Below are 22,888 nucleotides of genomic sequence, written 5' to 3'. Positions count from 1 at the left end.
TTCCGATACTATATTTAGTAAATTAGTTTGTTTCTCCTCAGATCGTTGCTGCCGTTTTTAATTATTTTGGGGTCCCCTGTTTCCCATCCTGGAGGTGCAGATTTTGCGAAATCCCTCCACCCCACTAGTCGCGGAACCGGGCTGGACCAGCCCTTAAACCGTTGACAGCTATTCCCTCCCTATATGTGCTTACAGTGCACTGCAATAAGAACGTTTTCTAGAATAGTACCTTTCACAGCAGTGCACAAATGTCATCTTCAGATATTCCTGAATTAAAAAGTGGAATTGTCACAGTTCTGCCTCAGTTCCACTCTGTCCGAAATAGTAATGAATCAGGATTAATTACTAATACACAAGTGAAAAAAGCAGTATGTATGGGACAGGTTAAGTACTGTTCTTAGGCTGAATTTATTTTCTGTTCTACACTACCTACTTCCAGCTCGAACTGTGCAGCAACAAAATTATTCAAATACATACTGAAAAATGCCCAGTATTGATTCCTGGAATGAAAGAATGACTTACAGATCACACACAGGCACATCTTAAGCAAGTTCATGTTGCCAGTGCCCCCCTTTGCTTTGATGCAGATGGTTTCCAAGCAGCTCTAGGTTACACAACAAAGAGAGGAGTAAGGGTTACAATCCGGTGAAGAGATGTGTGCTATTTTTGACAGACAATGTGTTGGAAAGGGCAGTAGATGTGCTACATTTGTGTCAGCCCATTTTTGGTGACTCCGCACATAATTGTATGTGGAAGGGAAGGGCAACGACTCCAAGCATGTTCACAAATACTTCCTGCACTAATCTTAATATTCCCACTGGCAAGCCCAATGAATTGATCAAGCCTTAAAGCAGAAGCTGAAGAACACTGAGGAGGCCCTCTCCTAGACTGAAGTGCCTGTATTAACAGTCATTATCAGATGACTGGCATTTCTGGGATCATTTTTAAACAACACCAGATATTACATCCTTCTTCAGTCACAGTACATCAAGACACACCAATCTTTGGATGACAGGACTAATAGAATAAGCAAGAAAAGCACCATTTGAAGAAAGTAGGGCATGGAAACATCTGCTTGGTAACAACCAGTGCAAAGTACATCTTTTCTTAAATAAGGGAAGAAAATCCTCTCCTGGTACAGATACCAAAAAAAAAAAAAAAAAAAGGGGGGGATGACAAGAAACAAGTACTGACTACATCTATATCAGAAACCTAGTATGTAAGGGAGCACAAGCATAAATATACAAGAAATTCTTTTTCAGCCAGGGAAGCTGACAAGGAGCTGTGGGAAAAAAGGTCAGCTCCAACCTAATTAGTTCAGGAATGGCAGAAGGTGATGAGAGTTGCAGGTCAACCTGCCTTGCTAATGCTACTGTACAAACTCTTCCTCTTCTGCAGCTAGTACAGGATAGAAAAAAAATTAAAAAATAAGCATTAAACAAGTTTCCCAATATTTATTTGTAATGAGTCAGCATGATTCGTAAATTTCAGACACATAATAACGAATTTTATATGGATAATATAAGCTCTTCTTTGTCTTTTCTCCCTATGAAGTCTCACAGCTCTCTTTGAAAAACAAACAGTGGTAGGACTGCAGTAAACATGTTTTTCTAATTAGCTTCCCTTGTTTATTTTCCCTACCTTTTAAATAGAGGTTCAATTCATATGTGTTATTGCCTGCACATGGCAGAATCTAATTCATTCCAACTATGGAAATAAAAAGGGAAGAAAATCCTGCATGTAGAGGATAATCCTGTCATTAATAAAAGCAAAGGTACAATTTAATAGAGACATCAACTAGCTGAAACAGAACAATAGGAAGGTTTTCATCACTTGCCATCTTCCTTTCCAAAAAGTCTACGTTCTGACTATTCTTGCAGCTATGATGGATACATGAGACCAAATTATGCCATGATGAGAGAAAACAACTGGACTGAAGAGCTCACAATCCCTGTTATCAATGAACTCTGTTACATTTCTTTAAACAGGAGTGAAGTACTACCCAGCATTTGCAATCAACAGAAGAAAAGGCTATTCTGATGTAGCCAAAATATTTAAAAAGGCAATACCTGAATATTTACCATTAAAAAAGCTAAATACCTGAATGTGTAGTTAAACTGCATTCAATTTTACAAAGGACATTAAAATCTACAGTGAAAGACTGCTTAGCCAAAGAAACAAAAAGATGAGTGGACTGGGAATATAGTGAGAATCTATTTGAAATAAAATTATGTAGGTATGATGCAAAACCGAAATGCCTGTTCTCAGGGCAGGAGGGACTATGATGACCAGCGTGGCACAGAGAATAGCTGCTCCATGGTAATGAAGATACAAGTCTGCAGAAGAAGCACTCAAAAAGCCTAACACCAGAAACTCTGAGGGAACCTGTAACCATTATGCTAGAATTCTGAAGGAAACAGCACATAGAATACACATTCAGCAGGAAAGATCTATAAGAAATGTGTTAAAATGAGAGAAATTGCATTAGACAAGAACTGCAATCTCAAAAATAATTTCCTACCTTCTCATAAAATCCAGCAATACGAGTTCACTCATTCACTGTTTTCACGAACAAACAAAGGTTATTAAAAGCATATATAGTGTATATGAACATTTTGCCTTCCTCTTTCTCTCTGGAAAACTCACAGCAGTCACCCTCTGATAAAACCAAACAATTCCATGAAACTCAAAACTTGGGAGAATTCTTTCCCACTCCTGTTTATGTATTTATGTTAGGATGACTTCATCACCACTTCAACTATTAGCACTTATTATATATTTGTAGTTACTACCACTCTATTGTACCCAGTATCCTAACGGGATATTATCAGCTGTTAATTCAATCCAGCAGTCTGATATTATTCAACAAACTACATTTGGACATAGAAGCTCATTGTTTTGTTGTTTTTTTAAACAGCAGCATTTTTAACATTAAGCAATATTTCATAATTACTATCTCAAAGACTGTCCACCTGTCTCTTCCGCTTTTCCCACATATATTTCATATGGCTAAATGCTGTCTCTTATCTACCCCAATCTACGGCCATAAAAGCAATATACTGATTAATACACTATCTAGAAGTTAGTGTGCAAAATCAAGCTACCAGTGCCTTTACGATTCAACAAAAATCCAACACTCAAAGAATCAAGGGAAAAAAAAACCAAGGCGTGCGTGATGCTAATAAGCACACGCAGATATACACCCTGGATCAAACAGCTGATAATTTCAAATTAACAGCTACCAATGGAGGAATTCATCATCCTTGCCAGTGAAATGATGGAAGGCATCTTAAAGGACACATCCTGCAGTTCCAGAGGCATTTCTATTAGAGCTCATCTGTGCAGCACACCATCTAGTATTTAGTTGCTCTCAAGTGTTATGCACATCATACCTGTAGGACAGGAATTAATATTTTACGTATCTACGGTTAGGCTTGGACCTTGAAAAGCATATCTGATAATTAACAGTAATAACAGTATTTGGCAACATTTGACAGTAAGAGACAATATTATAAAAAACATTCACTCTGTGTAATTACATGCTTGAAATGCTTCCTGAGGAACTGATCTGGTGAGTTTCCGCATTTACTTTGATGTTGAAAAATCTCCCCTTGCGAATCAGCATCCTTGTTAATTTACATTTCCAAATTATAGTTTGATCAACAATTTCTTTCCTTGATTTAGTCTTGAAATCTCCTGTGATCAGCCGCACACTGTTCTTTGGCACAGTATCAGTGAGGCCCTATAAAATTTGGCCCCAGAATGCTTTCATTTCCTCACCTTGGCTGCTGTGCTTGCAGCATAGGTCTAAATAACCATCAGATTTACTAAAGCTTCTTATAATCAGACTGAAATGAAACTGACGCTGCCTGGAATGTATCTAATAAAGAATGCAAATAAATCTTTGCTCAAAAAACTGAATGCCAGGGTTTTCTCAGCTCTCCTTCTGTGCTGGCAGTCAGTATCTCCAAGGGATGGTGGAGTAGCTGACTATCATTTCACCAAACCTCAAAAAAACCCTCTCATGACAATCTCTGAAAAATGGCACTCATTAAGTAGAAAGCTGCACATGTCCTTTTTAATGTATTAAACTCCTTTTATTTTCATCTCCTGAGCTTTTGTCGTGACTTTGCAATTGTCAATGCTGAATCCATCCAAATAAAGTTGAATACACTTCAAGCCACATAGCTTTCAAATCCATACATATCTATTTTTTAGGATAATGGGAATTTCAATAAAGATGGAGGCATGTTGTTATCCAATTGGCCATAACTGTCTCACTTAGGAGAAGAAGCATCTGCTCTTTTGCCACCCATAGCTCCAAGTTCAGCCAACAGTATAATTTTTGATATTTTGAATTTTTTTTGCCCCGTCAAATTACAATCGCAAAGCAGAAGTGGAAGACAGACCTGCTAAAAAATCTTCACACTAATACTGTCCATTTAGGTGCTGTGCAGTGATTTATGATTTTATGGATGTAGTATGCACCTACAAAGCACGCTTCCACATTCTTTTATGTATTATGCATGTGTACAGTCTCCACAGAGCAAAGTATTTTCCCCTCATGCTCAGAAAGAAGTAGAGGGGACATAACATCCTTTTCTTTCTTGAGTGACTGTCCAGATAGATATACACATCACAGAGGACTGTGAGAACATATGCTCAGAGTAACCCACAGAGGCGTGTCTGTGTCTTCAGAGGCTGTGAAAGTTTGTTAAGCTCCTCAGTTCATTTCCCTCAAATGAAAAACGCTGTGAAAGAAGACTCAGTCATAATCAGATTATAAGGAAGACTGGACATACGGAAGACAAAAGACTATAAAGAAGAGGAACAGGTAGAATAAAAAATAACATTGAAAAAGAAATAAAATTTAAAAATGAAACAGCAGTCCAAGTCATATAACTAGGGTGGCATGAATAACACGGGTATTAAACAAAGCTTAACTGATGTAGAAAAAAGTCATGTTACAACAAAGTTTCTACGGCTACAACCACTGAAACAGGAACAGACTGTCCCACCTAATGGACTATTTGTTTCAGTCTGGTTTGTTTTGCCAAATAAATCCATCCCACAACAACTACTGCTATGAGCAAGAACCTTCTACAAACTGTAGGAACACAGCGAATGAGTACAAGCCTGTGAGCTGACCATCCCGAGCTTGAGATCTCCACCAGCAAATAAGGAAGGGCAGACTCATTAAACTTCATCATCAAGAACCTTCTGAATCACATAGAACATCAATTGGTTTTCCATGAGTAGGACTGTCAGAATTCACAGAGGCAGAGGATTAGAATACAATGACTGTCTGGTTTGTCCCAAACATTTGCGTTGTTGTCTAGTTCGCAAGGAAAGGATATGACACTTTTTTCCTGGGTCCGAGGCACAGAGCTTCATCCTAGAATTAATCCAAGTCCTGACTGGACCAGAATTAAAGCCAACAGGTAACATCTGCATACCGATATCATTCATTGTCTGACCACAAGAAGTAGCTGAGACCATCTACCAGAATATCTCAAGTGTGAAGGAGGCAAACGTCAGCCCTTCAGTGAGTTGAACCTGCTCTTTCATTTCCAAAGACTGACTGCTCCCTTAATAGAGAAGGGGAAAACATTCAAAATTCTACCTATGAGGCATATTGTAATAGCAGTGGTTCTCACTGCTGAAACATGACTTGGCAGATGTTCATCTTTCCTGTCTGATTCTGAAAGTATCTGTTGTAAACCTCTTTTCCTGAAGAAAGGTGTTTAATTCCCCAGTTAGCAGATAAATTTCATCCTTTTAAGTATCTGGTTTTGAAAACACGTCATGAAAAAGGTCCTTTGGAACAGAAACGTTTCCATCTTGAACTAATATCAAAACATACGCAGTTTAAAGGAGCAGCAAATTGAGCTGTTGCTTCCATCATCAAGACACAATGGCATAGAAAGTGAACATCCAGGAGATGTAATAGCAGAAGCCTCTTCAAAATTAACAGTGACAGGGACAAACAGAAGGCAAGCAGATATATGAAATTTCCTTGGATACATGTAGTAAAAGTTAAATTCAAACAGAACTAGGAAATGTAACAAAAAAGTGCTGCAGAACTGAAAACTAGGACAGTGATATAACTTTTACAAGCAGTTGTAACAACATTAAATAGCACTGGTTGCATCTTGCTTCACATAGTTAGGTGCTAACAAAACAGACCAAGCTTTAGATAACCCTACAAATAACCAAATCACCAAATCATTATCTAATTTTTTATGCCCGGCTATGCGCACAATGACCAAACAAACAAACAAACAAAAAAAAACATACTGACAATCATTCCAAGAATTAAGTCTAATTTGTCGAAATGCTATCAAAAATCACTGTAGGTGAAGTGAGAGCAAAGTAAGCCATCTATCAGTGTTTCAGGATCTTCAGTACATAAACAATTTCCTAAGTGACAACTGCAGCAAGGATGATATACTTCAGATTTGATTCTGCACATTTGAATTCCCACTGAAACTAACTTCGGCATTGCAACATGGTAAGAAGAGCCTCAGTAATTAGTTTTTTCCACAAATTTTACCCTTTGTTATATTTTTATATTTAATACAAGGAATTATCTATTTATTTTTTATTTTTCCAAATTTATCAGTATTTCTTGGAAAACGTATCTGTGCTTTTAATATTAATATTATTCAAAAAAATTACTGAAAATACAGATATTGTACTGCGTCATATTGAAATTGCATTTGAAGACAAAGTATTTCGGTAAAATTCTTCTTGAACTACAGAATAAAAACTAGGATAACTATATTGATTGTATCCTTTTTGCAGAAGTCAGGCTGTTCAGTGTTCTGGTATGCAAGCAGCAGAACTCCAAGAGATTAACAGGATGATGCCCTCTGCTCCTGCATTCCATCAAATAGGGTTAAGGGCAGAGCTACCATCAGTTTCTAGCAACAAGCTTATAATTAATGAAGATTTCTTATCAATTCAATACACACAAACATTTTTAAAGAATAAAACACATTTTTCTACAACATTCTGATTTGGTAACCTTGTTTTCCACACAAGAGGATTCCATCTCCCTGAGTCACAATCATGCCCCCTCACAAAACAAAATCCCCAAATCAGTTAAATCTGAATAGGAGTTGGGGGGCTTTCTTGATACACATAGTTCTAAGATCCTCTGGAAATGCCCTGAACTATCTTAAAGATAAATTTTAGATGAACAAATCAAAAACTTACCCGAATCATCATGACTGAGCATCTGATGGTATGAATTGTATCATAAACCTTCTTAGAAACGTCCACAAATTGGTTATCATCAAACAGATGTACTGTATTCTTGCTTAAGCTCTCCAATGCAATATTTACTTGACTAATGAACTCCGGAATCACTATTAAAAACAAACAAACAAGATAAAAAACTCACAACAGATTAAAAACAAAATTCAGTGAGCACAAAAAGGACAAAACCACTAATTTTTCTTTCTGGCAAGCTGCCAATCACATTGATTAAAATGCTATTTATAAAAGCATTATCACAGTAATATGGCTGGTTGTTAGCAGGCGCACATCAGAGTGATAAAAATGCACTTGGCGTACACGTCAATTGTCGACACTTACAGTGAAGAGCAAGAGAGCCTTAAAAAGGTGTAGACGGCAATACTCACAAAATCTTGCCGCTGATTTCAACAGCAATATCACCCAAGGACCTCACTCAAAGCTGAGATTACTATTCACCTATTTCGCAACCTGCTTTCAGTCTGAACTGAAACAAAACTACTTAAAGATCTTTAAAATAAAAAGTACTTGGACATACCACAGAAGCTGACCCTTGTTTCATTGAATCAAACAGAAGATGTAAATTTTTAGTTAGTTGGCACTACTTCGCTTAACACACTGCTACCACTGCATCTCCCTTCACCTTTTAAACAAAATCAAAGCAAAGGGTACCAAACACAGAGAATACAATGAGTAAAGAAAGAGTGCAAACAGAAAATTGATCATACACATATCCTCAAACAAGTATAGTTCATACTCATTTGCAACAAAACTTCAAATACTTCTTCCCCTCACTTGAAGACTGGAGACACAGAAAAAACAGGAAGGAAAGAGATAGGTATTAACTTAGGTAATATTCAATAGGAATAATATATGCCCTGTGAAACAGAAGCTCTTTTCAGGCTGAGTTGGTTTCAACCAAGAGTATATTATGCTTTCCATCCCTTCCTTTACAACTACAAGCAAATTCAGGAGTAAAGTTGATTATAGATTTAAGATCTGAGAAGCCTTCCTTTCAGAAGAAACAGGTATCTATTTTTAAGACAGTTGCTTATCATCGCCATCATTTGCACACACAGACAATACAAGAAGATAAAACTCAAATTCTAAGATATATAAATAACAATCTCTTAGTCAAGTATAATCACAATCTGATATTTCACTTACACTGTCAGAAGGTTATAAAACAATTCTTATTATTTTGATATTTTTCCTGTATCTGACTCGATAATTCCCTCAAATCCATGACTCCAGCCTTGTTGGTTTTAGATTTGTTAATCAAAAGACTATAAAAAGAAGTCTTATTGGACCCATGACTTATTCACGGCCCAGTGCGATCAAAAATCGTTTACATCATACATCCCTAAATGCACCTCTCTGAAACGTACTCTGCATTATGTGGATTAGAACTACATTAATAATGAGCATATTTCATACATTCTGGTTTATTACTCTAAGCAACCTAAGAGGAGACAAAAAGGAAATACAGGATAAACATGGGTTGAACTAGATTTATTTTTTCAATTGTTCAAAAAGAAAAGGAAGATCTGAAAAATTGTAAGCAACCTTAAAAATTTCGAGTACCATAAACTTGAGAAGTAATATTTTTGTGATTTTAACATTTAAGTATTCCTTATGAGCACTGCTCTGAAAGCAAAACCTTCTATTTTATGATTTTGGCCCACACTGTCATAGGTGGTTGTTGGTGGTACAACAATAGAGGTTGAACCTTCCTGACAGTATTCCCTTCCATTCTGTTGCTGTGTGACAGATGGCAGTAGAGGGGCAGTCTGACAGATTGGTGTCAAACATGGATGTGCAGATGAAGCAAAGGTGTGGAAATGAATTCCTTCGTGCAGAAAAAAGGGCACCCACTGACATTCACCACTTGCTGAACACTTAGAGAGATCAAACAGTGGATATGAGCACTGCAAGGCAGTGGGTGGTGCATTTCAGCAGCGGCGACAGTGACAGCGGTCACCTCCACTAGTGCAGACTTTTACAAGCATGGCCAGCAGACTCTTCTTCATGCCTAGCACAAAAGCATACCTAAAGATGGTGACTATATTGAAAATAACCTTTTGTAGCAAAGAGTTTTCTCTATTGAATAGTGTCATTGTGCTCTTTGAGCCTTTTGTAGTTTCCATGGAAATAAATAGGAGGTATTGGTTTGAGAGCAACATGCACAGAGCATATTACATATTTTGTTTAGATTTTGCTACACTTCTTATTTTATCTCAACAAAAATTTTGGTAATATACCTGTAATCCTGCCTTTCCTAAGGCGGAAGGCTTAGGAAGAAAATGTTTCAAGAAATACTAGTATGGATCATCAGCAATTCTGAATGTCCCTGAATTAACTTACAGACTTCATGACACCTGCACACTTCTTGAAATTGAACGTTTTATTTTGCTAACTCTTCTCTTGTTTAAATAAACAATTATCTTGGCCTTTTCTTGTGGTCCTTTCCTCCTAGACCTCTCTGGACCTTGCCATCTCCAATAAAAAATAACTAATAAATACTAATTATATTTTCATAGAAGTCATGACCAAACTCTTAATTCAGAAGCTAACACATCAGTATGCCACAATCACAAAAGTTAACCTGGAAAAGTAAATGTTACTAATCAATTTATTCCTATTAGCAGCACTGTACCTGCTATTTCTAGTAACAAAATCAGGACAAGTGGTTTTACAGAGAAAGGCTTCTCTGTAGAAGTAGTAGAAGAACCAGAAAAGCAAAGTCCACAGTATCCCCCCTCAGTGATTAATAAAGGCAGACTGGCAACAACAGACAAAGAGAAGGCTGAGGTACTCAACAACTATTGTGCCTCAGTCTTCATCGGCAACTGCTCTTCTCACATTGCTCAAGCAGGTGGTTTGGAAGGTGGAGCCCGGGGTATCAGCGTCTCACCCACTGTAAGTGGGTGATCAGGTTCACAACCATCTAAGGAACCTAGATATTCATAGGTCTATGGGTCCCGATGAGATGTATCCTTGAGACCTGAGGGGTTTGGCTGATGAAGTTGCCACGCCACTCTAGATAATATTTGAAGAGTCCTGGATAAAAGGTGAAGACACTTGTGACTGTAAAAACTGCAACACCCTACCCACTTTTTAAGGGTAGAAAGGATGACCAAGGGAACTACTGACCTGTCAGTCTCACCTCTGTGCTGGGGAATATCATGCAGCAGATCCTCCTGGAAGCTAAGGCACGTGAAAGAGAGAGAAGCAATTTGGGCAAGCATGGCTTCACCAAAACCAAGTCCTACCTAGTGGCCTTCTATGATGGCATAAGTGCATAGAATCACAGAATACTTAGAGTTGGAAGGGACCTTTAAAGGTCATGTAGTCAACGCCCTTGTAATGAACAGGGACATGCACAGCAAGATCAAGTTGCCCAGGGCTTGATCCAACTTCACTTTGAAAGTCTCCAGGGATGGGGCATCAACCACATCTCTAGGCGACCTGCTCCTATGTCTCACCATCATCACTGTGAAAGACTTGTTTCTTATGTCCAAACATAAGTCTACCTTCTTTAAGCTTGAAGCCACCTCCCTCACCCTGCTGGCCACACTTCTTTTGATACAGTCCAGGGTATGGTTGGCTTTCTGGGCTGCAAGGGCACACTGCTGGCTCATGTCCAGCTTTCCATCCACCAGTCCACTGGTCTTTTTCAGCAGGGCTACTCTTAATCCTTTCATCCCCCTGTTTGTAATGGTTATTGGTAACGTGGGTCACATCAATGGATAAGGGAAGGGTCACTAATGTCATCTATGTGGACTTCAGTACGGCCTTTGACAAAGACATGAGTCTGTTGGAGCCCACCCAGAGAGAGGCCTCAAAAATGATCCAAGGGATGGAATGTCTCCCCTATGATGACCAGATGAGAGAGCGGAGGCTGTTCAGCTTGGAGAAGAGAAGGCTCTGGAGAGACCTGAGAGGAGCCTTTCAGTATCTAAGGGAGGGCTGTAAGAAGGAAAGGGACAGACTCTTTAACAGGGTCTGTTATGATAGGACAACAGGAAATGGCTTCGAAAAAAAAAAGAGGAGATTTGGATTGGATATAAGGAAGGAGTACTTAAGAAGTGTGGTGAAGCACTGGAACACGTTGCCCAGAGATGTGATGGTTGTCCCATACCTGGCAATATTCAAGATGAGGCTAGATCAGGCTCTGAGCAACCTGATTTAGCAGTAGGTGTCCCTGCTCATCTCAGGTGTTGGATCAGATGATCTTTAATGGTCCCTTCCAATTCAAAAGATTCTATGAAAACAAGAGCCATTCTACCAGCACCTTCTAACATACTAGTACTAAATGATTAGGACCACTCCATCAGCAACCAAGATGGCTAAATATTAATAAAACAAACAGCTTGTACAGTTAGAAGAAAAAAAAAATCAACATATATGCAGAGTTCATCTAAAAAATGCCTTAACAAAGTCTATCTGTAACACACACAGACATGAACTTTTCATAGCCCATATTAAAAAATTCCCTGATCCTTGACACTAATCCTATTTCTTAAATATACCTACTATATTATAGTTTCTATTAATAAGACCATATCTAATGATAAAAAAAATACATTAGTTTTGTATAAAAAACAGTTACTGCAGATCCAATTACCTAGCATCCTCCTAACATTTAATCACATTCTTGGCTCATTGATTCTTTTCATCAAAGTACTTTTTCCATTATGAGGAAAACTCAAGGCAACAGAATAGCAGAAGGCAGAATCTTTAAAAAACTGTTTTTTCTCTTTATAAAATATTCCAAAAAACTGAGTTTGCTATTTCACTAACCTTTTCCGAAACACCTCCTGAGCTTTAAGAACCTAATCTAAAACCTACTTACACAGCTGGGTGCTCTTGCTCTGATTTCAGTAGGTCTGAGAATACAGCAGGATGGATTTGGGTTTTTTATTAGACCACATATGACACATTAATTGACATGTTCTCTTAAATACAGGAATGACATGGCCCATCAAGTATATATGAAATTTCACTTATGTTATAACAGTTAAAGGTTATTACTTCAATTTCCAAAAAATATACTGTTGATTCTTCTGATTTTTGTAGGTAGGTACGGAGATGTTGATTAAGAGAAATAAAAAACAAAAAAAACGATCCCCTTAATACATACATTTCCAAGCTGCTAGTTTTACGTTTTGGTGCTTTCTTCTCTTTTAATTTTTTAATAACAAGTATTAAAAAATTAAGGAAGTTTTTTTACATATATACTTGAAATATTTACATGTAATCCAAGACAATTCCACTTCACTCAACATAGCTCAGGCAAGCCCAAAGGTTGGACACTAATGTTTTAATAGACAGTAAATGATTAATTTTCAGTAGTCTACCAATGTCCCTATTTAAAGTAAGAAAGTTATACAATGAAAGGAATTATAGCATACATTTAAATCCTGACCACATTAAGTGATATCAGTCAAGCAGCAAAGGCATAAGCATACCTTACACACCTTAGGTTAATGTTCAAACAAAGGAACATTATTAAAGTAAAACATTTAAAAATGTAGAAACAAAAAGAAAAAGTAAATCAGCAAAGCAACAATTACTCTTCTAGAGAGGAAAAAAAAAACTGTACAGTAGCATAATTTATAAATTCTTCTTCTGCCTTTTAAATTTTCTCAATGTCTCTCAACATAGCCCAAGCTTCAGTTTGATCATGTTCATCTAGGTTTGATTAAAATTGAGAAAGTCACAAAGCAAAGGAACTTCAAGTCTACCCTCATAAAGATACTTCTCAGTATGATATTCAGGTATCCAGAAACCCTGTGCTAAGATGAACAAACCTCCTGGCTGGTTCATTTTTATTAGTGAGAATGACGTTTACTACCAGAATTAAAAATTTTTGCTCTGAAGACGCCCTTCATCTTCAGCAAGAAGTTAAGGTGAGAACTCCTGTGACAGAATAATCACAGGGTTGTGGCAAGTGGTGTGTATCTTGAATTTTTTATTACCTCCCATAATCTGACCATCTACCATGAAAGTCACTGCGTTGTGTATAGACAGTTTGCTCTCAGAGGATTTTAATCGTTTCCCAATTGCAGGAATTCACCTAAATTCAAAGGCATAATGGACATCAGAAGCATAAGTGAAGTGTAGACAAAAGGATTGGAAACAGCTACCACTTCAATGTAGGACAATACAGTTATACGGAATGAATTTGAAAATCTATCTACTTAACTATATAGTCTTTATTCAGTACTTCTTTATTTCATCTCACTCTTTGAGACCAAGTAATATTTCTCACTGCTTGTGATTTAAAAACAAGCATCTGCAATTTCTTCTGGAGTGGTACCTAAGAATTTCAGTTTGTTAGAACAGACCTGTACAGTCTGGTAACTCAATTTGAATGCTATATATTATAAATACACTTAATGTCATTTTAATCTACAGTGGTATGCGGAGGACTATTAAAATAAATACATTATCAAATAAAATCCATCTGAGCTAATGCAGCTGTGCTGGCCAAGGCACATCATTTGAAATACATGGGCTTATTCTGACGTAAGTTTGAGTTATAACACCCCAGCTATGCTATTCAGAATGGAATAAGCTTTAATTAATGGTGAAGACACCTTCATTAAGTGTGTTCAAAAATACATTGAAGTAATAATGGATTTACTCTAGACAAAGATGATTCTGCGCTCACTGCAAAGGGTTGAACTGAAGGACATCGCCTTTTGAAACTCCAGTCATCTATGGTTTTGTTACAAATCTACACAATACAGTACTAATAAGAACTAGATTAAGCTTTTTCTAAATTTTATTCTGTTATTGTACAGACAGTTTCAAGGCTACTAATATTTCTCTGATACAATGCCAAATTAGTGACATTTAACATTTTATTGCTAACACTGTGCCAAAAGATTTGCAGAGATCTGTATACACGTATATAAAGAGAGCATGAGAGTTTTGTGAATGTGCTTTTCATACATCCTTTCATCCCTTTTGCTCTTTCAAATATTGTTCACATTTCAAGTTTTTTGTAATAAGCTTATAGTTTACACACTGAAAAAGGTATTAATAACTTTTTCTGACCTTGTGAAGACATTAAATATTTAATCTATCTTCCCCCATCACTCTCAATCCTAGACCAATGTAGTGGATAAAAGATCTCTGAATTACAACCAACTGTCATACTCTCTCCCCCGGCCCAATTATTTAGAGCATAAAGAACAGCGAGCAATGACTGGAGTGTTACTTTAGTATTTCATAGTAAAATTTTTGCATGCCAGAAATGTATTGCAACAAGAAGTTATCAAAACAGAGGTCTATTGCACAGAAGAAGGTACATAATAAAGCTCTATTACTCTGTAATAGATATAATCTGTAACAGAGCACACTTGAACCACATAGTATGCTTTACAGAGTTAGGCCACGAGACCAAGCAAAAGAGCAGAACACAGCTGTCTGAAGCTTCTAAAATGCTAACAGAACTTCAGCAAAATTTTTCCAAGTCCAAAACTGATTTTCTAAGATAGTATGACAAGAGATGATTGTATCACTCACCAACAGACAAGGGAAGAGTCACTGATGTCATCTGTCTTGACCTCAGTAAGGCCTTTGACACAATCCCCCACAACACCCTTCTCTCCAAATTGGAAAGATATGATTTGATGGGTTAACTGCTTGATGGATAAAGGCTGCAGGATCGAGTCCAGAGAGCGGTGGTCAATGGCTCAATGTCTGGATGGAGATTGGTTATGAGTGGTGTGTCCCAGGGGTCAGTGCTGGGACCGATACTCTTTAATATCTTCATCAGTGACATTGGGCCCAGGTGCACCCTCAGCAAGTTCGTTGATGACACCAAGCTGTGGGGTGCGGTCAACACACCAGAGGGACAGGATGCCATTCAGAAGGACCTAGACAGGCTTGAGCAGTGGACCCAGGTGAACTCATGAGGTGCAACAAATCCAGTTGCAATACCTTGCACCTGAGTCGAGGCAAACCTCGCTACCAATACAAACCAAGGAATGAAAGGATTAAGAGCAGCCCTGCTGAAAAAGAACGGGGGGTTCTGTCGGACAGAAAGCTGGACATGAGCCAGCAGTGCACCTCTGCAGCCCAGAAAGCCCACGGTATCCTGGGCTACATCAAAAGAAGTGTGGCCAGCGGGGAGAGGGAGGTAATCCTGCCCCTCTGCTCTGCACTGGTGAGGCCTCACCAGCACCACGTCCTGATGTGGAGTCCTCAGTGCAGGAGAGACATAGACCTGTTGAAGCATATCTAGAGGAGGGCCACAAAAATGGTGCATGGAATGGAACACCTCTCCTGTGAGAACAGGCCGAAAGAGCTGAGGCTATTCAGTCTGGAGAAGAGAAGGCTGCAAGGCGACCTGAAAGCAGCCTATCATTATCTAAAGGGGAGCTACAGGGACAGACTCTGTAGCAGGGTCTGTGGTGATAAAACAAGCGGAAATGGCTTCAAGCTTAAAGAAGGTGGACTTACGTTTGGACATAAGAAAAAAGTCTTTCACAGTGACGGTGGTGAGACATAAGAGCAGGTCGCCTAGAGATGTGGTTGAGGCCCCATCCCTGGAGACTTTCAAAGTGAGGTTGGATCAAGCCCCATGCAACCTGATCTTGCTGTGCACATCCCTGTTCATTATAAGGGAGTTGACTACATGACCTTCAAAGGTCCCTTCCAACTCTAAGGATTCTATGATTCTATGAAATTATTTGCTTGATAAGTTGCTGTGAAATTCTAAAAAGTAGTAAGTCAGTATGCTCAATCTGAATTGAAAACACTTTTAGACAATACATTTTCTATATTCCAAGTCATTATCTTAATCCTATTCAATTCTCTACAGTTGAATTTCTCTCCTGAGTTATTTCCTTATTAAAAAAATATCACACCAAAATATCATGCATATATGGACAGTGCAATTTGAAGAGATCATAAAATGAGACGCTAACAAACTTTAACACATGTTAAAAAATAAAATATATTTTAGAAGTTTGAGGTTAGGAAGGCTAAGGGGGAAATATCAATGGGAATACCAAAGTTCCTGAGGAAATAATAGAGGTAGGCTAGGCTGGAATGAATATAGATAACTCCTTGTGCCTTTCAAATCTGTTAGCCTGCACACCTTTCCCTAATTCAACCTTTCTCTTTACTGTTCTTGTACAGCCTGGCAGTTGCATGAAACACTGCAGCTCACATTTAAGCCTGCAATTAAACCCCACAGTTCTTTGCTTTAGCTAGTGACTTCAGGGGCTCTTTTTGTCCCCACTGCACAGATGTCCAGACAAAACATGGACAGAGGCTTCATTCTGAGGAGGAAATGGATTTCCCTGAGATATCAGCAGCAGATCAGAGCATCCAGAAAAGCAGAAAAATACTCTGTGATGATACAGATAATCTACCTTTCCAAAACCTCTCTACCTACTTCATTTTGCTTGCCATACTCATGGACAGACTGATTATGAGATCTCAGATGAAGAAGACATTTACCCCCAGGACATACTAGTGACAAAGTCCAGAATTTTTTTTCCCATTCTTTAGGAGACAGTCCAGTTCTTGTGCATCTGATCAGCTCCTTGTCACTGCAAGACATCCAGATGCTACAGAAACACCCACTCCTCCAAAATTCAGTTCACAGTACACAATAGCATGACCTCCTTTAATCTGTCTGAAGTCACAAGGCTTATTTTTCAGGCATCTGCCCTGAACAGAATGTCCTGTTGTATACAGAAGCAAAAACTAGTGAATAACCCTAAGTCTGTAAGCATACATATATATATGCACACACACACACCTACATAAGAACCCTCTGTCTGTATACATAATTCTTAAGTTTATTTCATGGGACACACAGAGGTTTCTGTTTAACTTTAATCCAATGAAATTATGAACTACCACGAAATCTCTACATGCACGTCCTTGCCTTGAATCTAGTTGTCATGCAGCAGCATGACGAAGATCGCTGAGCTGAAGCACATGAAAATGCTTTTTTGGTTGCCACACCAGTTTGAGCTGGTTCAGTGCTCTAGTTCAACATGCTACCGGGCAGGAAAGGCAACAAGCTAGCTACTGGTACAACCAAGGCAGTAGGAAAAGGCACACGAAGGTAGCAGACATAACTGCTATCAACAAAGGCTGCACTAAGCACTGTTTGAAATGACTGTGAATTAAAGCCTCTATTTCTATTACTACAGTTGTTACCATTGATTTCCAAAGAAGTTTTTCTTTACTGGCTTTGTTACATCCAAGGCCAAGGTTCTGCCAGCAGGGAGCCTACTAACACGTCAGGCAAATGTGAAAGCCTTAAGAAATACTGCCAAATTGGGACTGTTCAAATGTACCAAGTAGGACAAACCACTAAGAGAAATTGAAGAAATGCTATGGGGGAGTCCCTTTCCTATGTTTTAGAAAAGCCATCTTAACAGAACACAGTTTTTCCTTAATTTAGGAGGGGAAAAGAAAGCTTGATGCTTTAAATCTCAATGGAACTTTCAGTAAATAAGCATTATGCTATATATTGCTTAAGCCACAGACTGACATTAACTAAGAAAACAACCAACTCTAAAACTGCTAGACTTGTAGGCATATTATAACACGCTCTTTATTATTACATGTTTAATATAATAATGTCTATTGACTTTGAAATCACAAGAAAACACTTAAAGGGGAGTATATAAAGATATATATTAAGGTAAGTAGGATTGTTTTTGTCTTTAAAAGGATGATGTTTTAAGAGGTCACTTGAAAGATATGTAAAAATCTAAAAACATTCAAAAAGAATTACCTTTCTGAGCTAAAACAGAACCTGTATTTAAGCAAGCGGAGCTGAAGAAACGCATTAAGCTCTTCTCTGCCATGCACCAGCTCCACAACAAAAGCCGATCTGGTTAGGAGTAATGAAAAAAAGACAGAATTCACTTCACACAATGAATTCACCACTATACTAGAACACATGAATCTGAGAAACAGACAACCTGGAATATGTATATATTCCCAAGTTTTGCTTGAAGTTTTATACGTTAATATTGCTATGAATAAGGAGTAGGTTTGCTCACATACTCGCTTACAAATGCTGAGATTACAAAGACTTATATATGCTGAGACTTACAGTCAGCTTATTCCACGTTTATCTCCGTATCCAGGAAATAATGGCTGGCATTACCCTGGCCTACAATGCCCTCATCTTGTATCTCTTTAGTGCATCTTCTCTTCATAAGATCTCCCACAGCATTCAGGCCCTGCCCAGTAAAAAAGCAATCCCACATAAGAAAACAGCCTGTTCCTGGGTTATGGTGGATTTGTTCTGAATGGTATCTATTGTAACATTCCAGTCACATTTTCCCTGTAACTTGCTGTAAAAAATCCATGATTTTAAACAAAGAAAAAAGCTGTGCGGAATTATTATTTCACTTTATCTGATAGTCTACGATTTTTGAGTCTTCAAAGACTAGCACCACTTACTTTCTTGAGTACAACAGTAATGCTTCCTGTATAACTTTAACTTTCTATTAAACTGCAAAAACACTGTGCGTACACATCTACACTCCCATATACATGGAAGACGAGAAATAAAGAGATTTGAGAGGTAGTACAATCTCTTTCTCTTATTGCTTTCAACTAGGAAAAAATCTATTCTAAAGCAGTAGAAAGAGAATTAGCAGTCCACAATAAGGAAAGTAATCTGCAAAGATGCAAAGAACTGACTAACCTGTTTCCAGCACTTGTTCCCATAATTAGTATGACAGGAGACTGCTCTCTCCGTTTTTTCTCTACTTTTGTCATAGTAAAGCAGACTCTGATTTTTAATACCTAGGATCTAATTTCTTTTCCAATTTAAAAGCTGTTACAGTGGGTCAGATGTGGAAAGTTACTGTTTTTATTTCAACAGTAAGGAAGATGGTTAATTGAATTTAAACACACAGAAGCATTGGGGGAGTCTAGCTTGAACAATAAAATCAATGAACAAACACTAAATATCTGCCACTAAATCCCTCTAAGTATCTCTGAGCTCAGCTTAATTTAAAATCACAGGAAAGCAACAGTATTTTTAAATACAAAGTTGTATTCTCTTCCCTAATCTTTCCCAAACGCAGCTTATGTTTTATTTTATGAATCATTTGGAAAAATATAAACAAAAATGAACTCGGAAAAATAAAATGAACTGACAGTTGCTTTTATAATCACAGTTTTGGAAAATACTGTGATTAATCAAGGCAAAACAATTAAAATGGGTCTTCAGGTAATTGTAAATCTCAAGGATGTGTATGAGGCAATGTTACATTCACCAACATGAATGGATACATGGAAATTCATCCTGGGAAAGAGATTCTGTGAAGACATTAGCGGTGAGAAGATTATTTATGAATGACAGATACGTGAATTTTACAAAGATCCAAAAGAAACACAAAATGGGATTTCACCTTGCATGGTAGGGAGGATAAAAAAAAATATGGGTTAGGGGGTCTGCAAATATGTATGCAGAGATCCTCACTGAAGTTACATGGATAACATTTGGATAGCCCTAGCCTTACAATATCTGAACTCCTTAGCTTGTGAGGCATGGATGTCTTGTATCTGCAGCAGTACTTTGCAAATGATACAGTAAGGGTAACAGTAATTTAAGAAACTAGAGAAGAAATAACCGAACACAGGACAAGGGGTAGAGGTTTCCCATAGCTTAAAAGCTGAAAGTGGGAAAGAAATCCTAAGTGAAAGACAGCTGCTCTAAGCAACAGGTAGTTAAGCACACAGTGTCTCAACAGATCAGCAGGGGCAAAGACTGCTATTCACAGGTACTTTCATGATCATGTACCTTTAAGAGTTATCTAAGTATGACAAGGTGTTGGCATCCTTCATTCCCAGATCAGTGGACAACAATGCATCTCTCTGCTAGCACATACAGTAAGATTCATGTAGTTTTAAATTATGACTTGCTAACGCAGACACATATATAAAGAGAGAAAGCCAGTATTGGTGTTACTCTAAGCAATTATATCTTCTTCAAATTCTAGCAGCCTCCAAACAGATAAATGCAAAGACAGGAAAGGGAGCAGGCCGTTACATTGGACTCAACAAGAACAGTATGGGACATGCTGCCTTCTATGTACTACCTTTGCTCAGCTCTCCCCAAATGCTCTTAAGATGCTGAGCTGGTATAGGTGCATGAAGACAGTGCAGAATGGGATTTAGCATCTTGGTACCTTACTCAGTGTAAGTACTCGTAACACAGTGATAATACATCTTTTGAAATAGTTTCCCACCATTTTACAAAATAGCGATATAGCATGAAATGGTTGAGAAAAGGCTCTTAATGGCAGAAATAAAAACAAAGACCTGAACAGGACCAAAAAGCAGAGAAGCATCTCATTTTTTGTACCTGGAGCCAGACTTTTCCTCCCGTATTGAGCATTGTTAATGTATTGGAAGTTCTGGTAATAGAAAGGAGTCATCTTCTTCAGAACAGAACAGCTTTTGTCACTTAGACCACGTGGCAAAGAAATTCCAGATCTACCTTTCTTTTGTTATAAATCTGCAGACAGAATTTAAACTGAATTGCATCATTTTGGAAAAGCAAAAAAACAAACCATATCTGATGTGCACATCAGCCTTCTCTAGACTTTCTTATTAAAATCTGTTAAATTTCTAATCAACTCAGAAGTGTCAGGATTTTTGTTCAAGAACCCTGCATCTCAGGATGGCCTTTGTTAATTACTGCATTCAAGGAGCACATCGCTTTCAGCAGCTTCAAGGTTGATTACACCGACCAACCTAATGCTGACTGATAACAGCTTTGCCTAATATTCTCCATCTCACTATTCTCTTCGGGATGTCACTACTGACACTTTTCAAGGTGTATTTACAGCAGGGAACTGGTACTTCTGTACACAAAAATCTCTAAACTGCAAGAAAGAAAAACAGGAAGAAATGATCTAATCCTGCCTCACTACCAGAAGAATCCTCTGTGTCTAAAGTGACAAAGATGTTATTTAACCCTGTAATAGATAAAAGACTGGCACATACACTTTCAGTAAAACAATAAACCAAATATGCAGTACTTAGACGAGTGGTTTGTAACATTATCTTTCACATCTTATTTCAGTTTGACTTGCAACATAGAACTGCCATTGCAATCCTGCTGTTCTGTAGTTTTCTACAAGCAAAGAGAGCGGAAAAAAAGAAAAAAAAAAAAGCAGAAGTTTTATTATAAGGGGAACAAGACCAGGTCACAAATTTGCAAAGGAACCCTTAGTCTGTACCCTAGCATTAGCCCTGTTTATATGATCCTCAATATTTTTCATTATCCAGTCACTTTCCTTTGCATGTTCTAAAACAGATCAGTACTTTTTTATTTTATATTTAAGGGAAAAAAAGAAACACACTGTTGATTTTCTAATGTGTGCAAAACCATACTTTATGCAATTCATAAAGATAAAATACAGAAATACTAAAAGCCAAGCCCTCTACCCAAAAATCTGATTTTTATTTCTACCTTTATTTCATACAACTCATATAATTTTGAGACACTGCAATGGCAAAAATTGTAAAACACTGGTTTAATAAATAACATTTTAAGAGTAGAAACTTTATTTTACCAGACTTTGCAAGAATAAATTTGTCTACACAGAAGCTTTAAGTATACCCTGTAGAGTACCAAACATAACAGGCCCTTGAGCCAAATAAATACCTTCAACAGTACACTACGTGCACCACTCAGTAGGTGTAGAATAGAAAACAGTAAAATAGAATCACAGAAAACCCAGAATTATAGAATCATCAAGATTGGAAAAGACCTCCAATATCATCCAGTCCTACTGTCCAGCTATTGCAAATATATCCCCACTAAACCATGTCCCTCGGTGCAACATCTAAATGTTTCTTGAAAACCTCAGAGACAGTGATTCCACCATCTCCCTGGGCAGCCCATTCCAATGCCTACCCAATCTTTCATAGAAGAAAATTTTCCAAACATCCAACCTGAATCCCCCTCTGGCACAACTTGAGGCCCGACCAACTTCTGAGCAGGCTTTCTGCTCAACTCTTCAAGAAGGATAAAACTTAGAAAGACACATGTGAAGATCCATGTGAACCCGAATGGGATCACTGATGACCTCTCTGTTTGACTCTCCTGGAAATCAGAAGACAAGACTGCCTCATTTGTTGCCTTGGGTATTAAGAAATACCTACCTATAAAATCATCAAATATTTTACAAACGAATTATTACTTCTCAACAGTGATTGAGATGATTCTGTATCTGTAAGATAAACTTAAATTATAAAGGGGAAAATAAAAAGGTTATTGTTTTAGTGGGCCACAACAGGTAGCTATTCAAATTGGAGTTAAATAAAACAATCCTGCCATAAAAGTTAGGGACAGACAGAGCTGTTTTCTGAGAGCTGAGAAAGGGTTTTGTGTGGGATTAGATTTAAAAATAATTTTAATGAAGCATAAAATATATGCATTACATTACAAACCATGTAAAAATGCAAGGAAAAGTATATATTACCCTTCCAATATTTTTACACAAGTTTTTAAATAGTAAAACACCACTGTTAGTCAACTGTTTTAATTCAGTGAAAATACAGTGGTTCCGTAACTCATGTAGTTTGTTTTCCTCATTGTAAGGTGCTTTATTTTGCAGTA

The 22,888-nt window shown here is 37.7% G+C and overlaps 1 protein-coding gene across 8 annotated transcripts in view; it reads right to left on the bottom strand.

Annotated features, from left to right (window-relative positions):
- Positions 1 to 22,888, bottom strand: part of CTNNA3 (catenin alpha 3) — a 442,665-nt gene that overhangs the window by 78,820 nt on the left and 340,957 nt on the right. For all 8 annotated transcript variants that reach the window (XM_040702351.2, XM_040702353.2, NM_001199536.2 and 5 more), the window contains one exon: positions 7,219 to 7,370. In XM_040702351.2, coding sequence (XP_040558285.1) covers positions 7,219 to 7,370 — 152 coding nt within the window. The remainder of the gene's footprint in view (positions 1 to 7,218; positions 7,371 to 22,888) is intronic.

Source organism: Gallus gallus, chromosome 6 (genome assembly GCF_016699485.2).
Source record: "Gallus gallus isolate bGalGal1 chromosome 6, bGalGal1.mat.broiler.GRCg7b, whole genome shotgun sequence".
Classification (NCBI taxonomy): Eukaryota; Metazoa; Chordata; class Aves; order Galliformes; family Phasianidae; genus Gallus; species Gallus gallus.
Note: the sequence above shows the minus strand (reverse complement) of the source record. Positions and strands in the feature narration are given on the sequence as shown.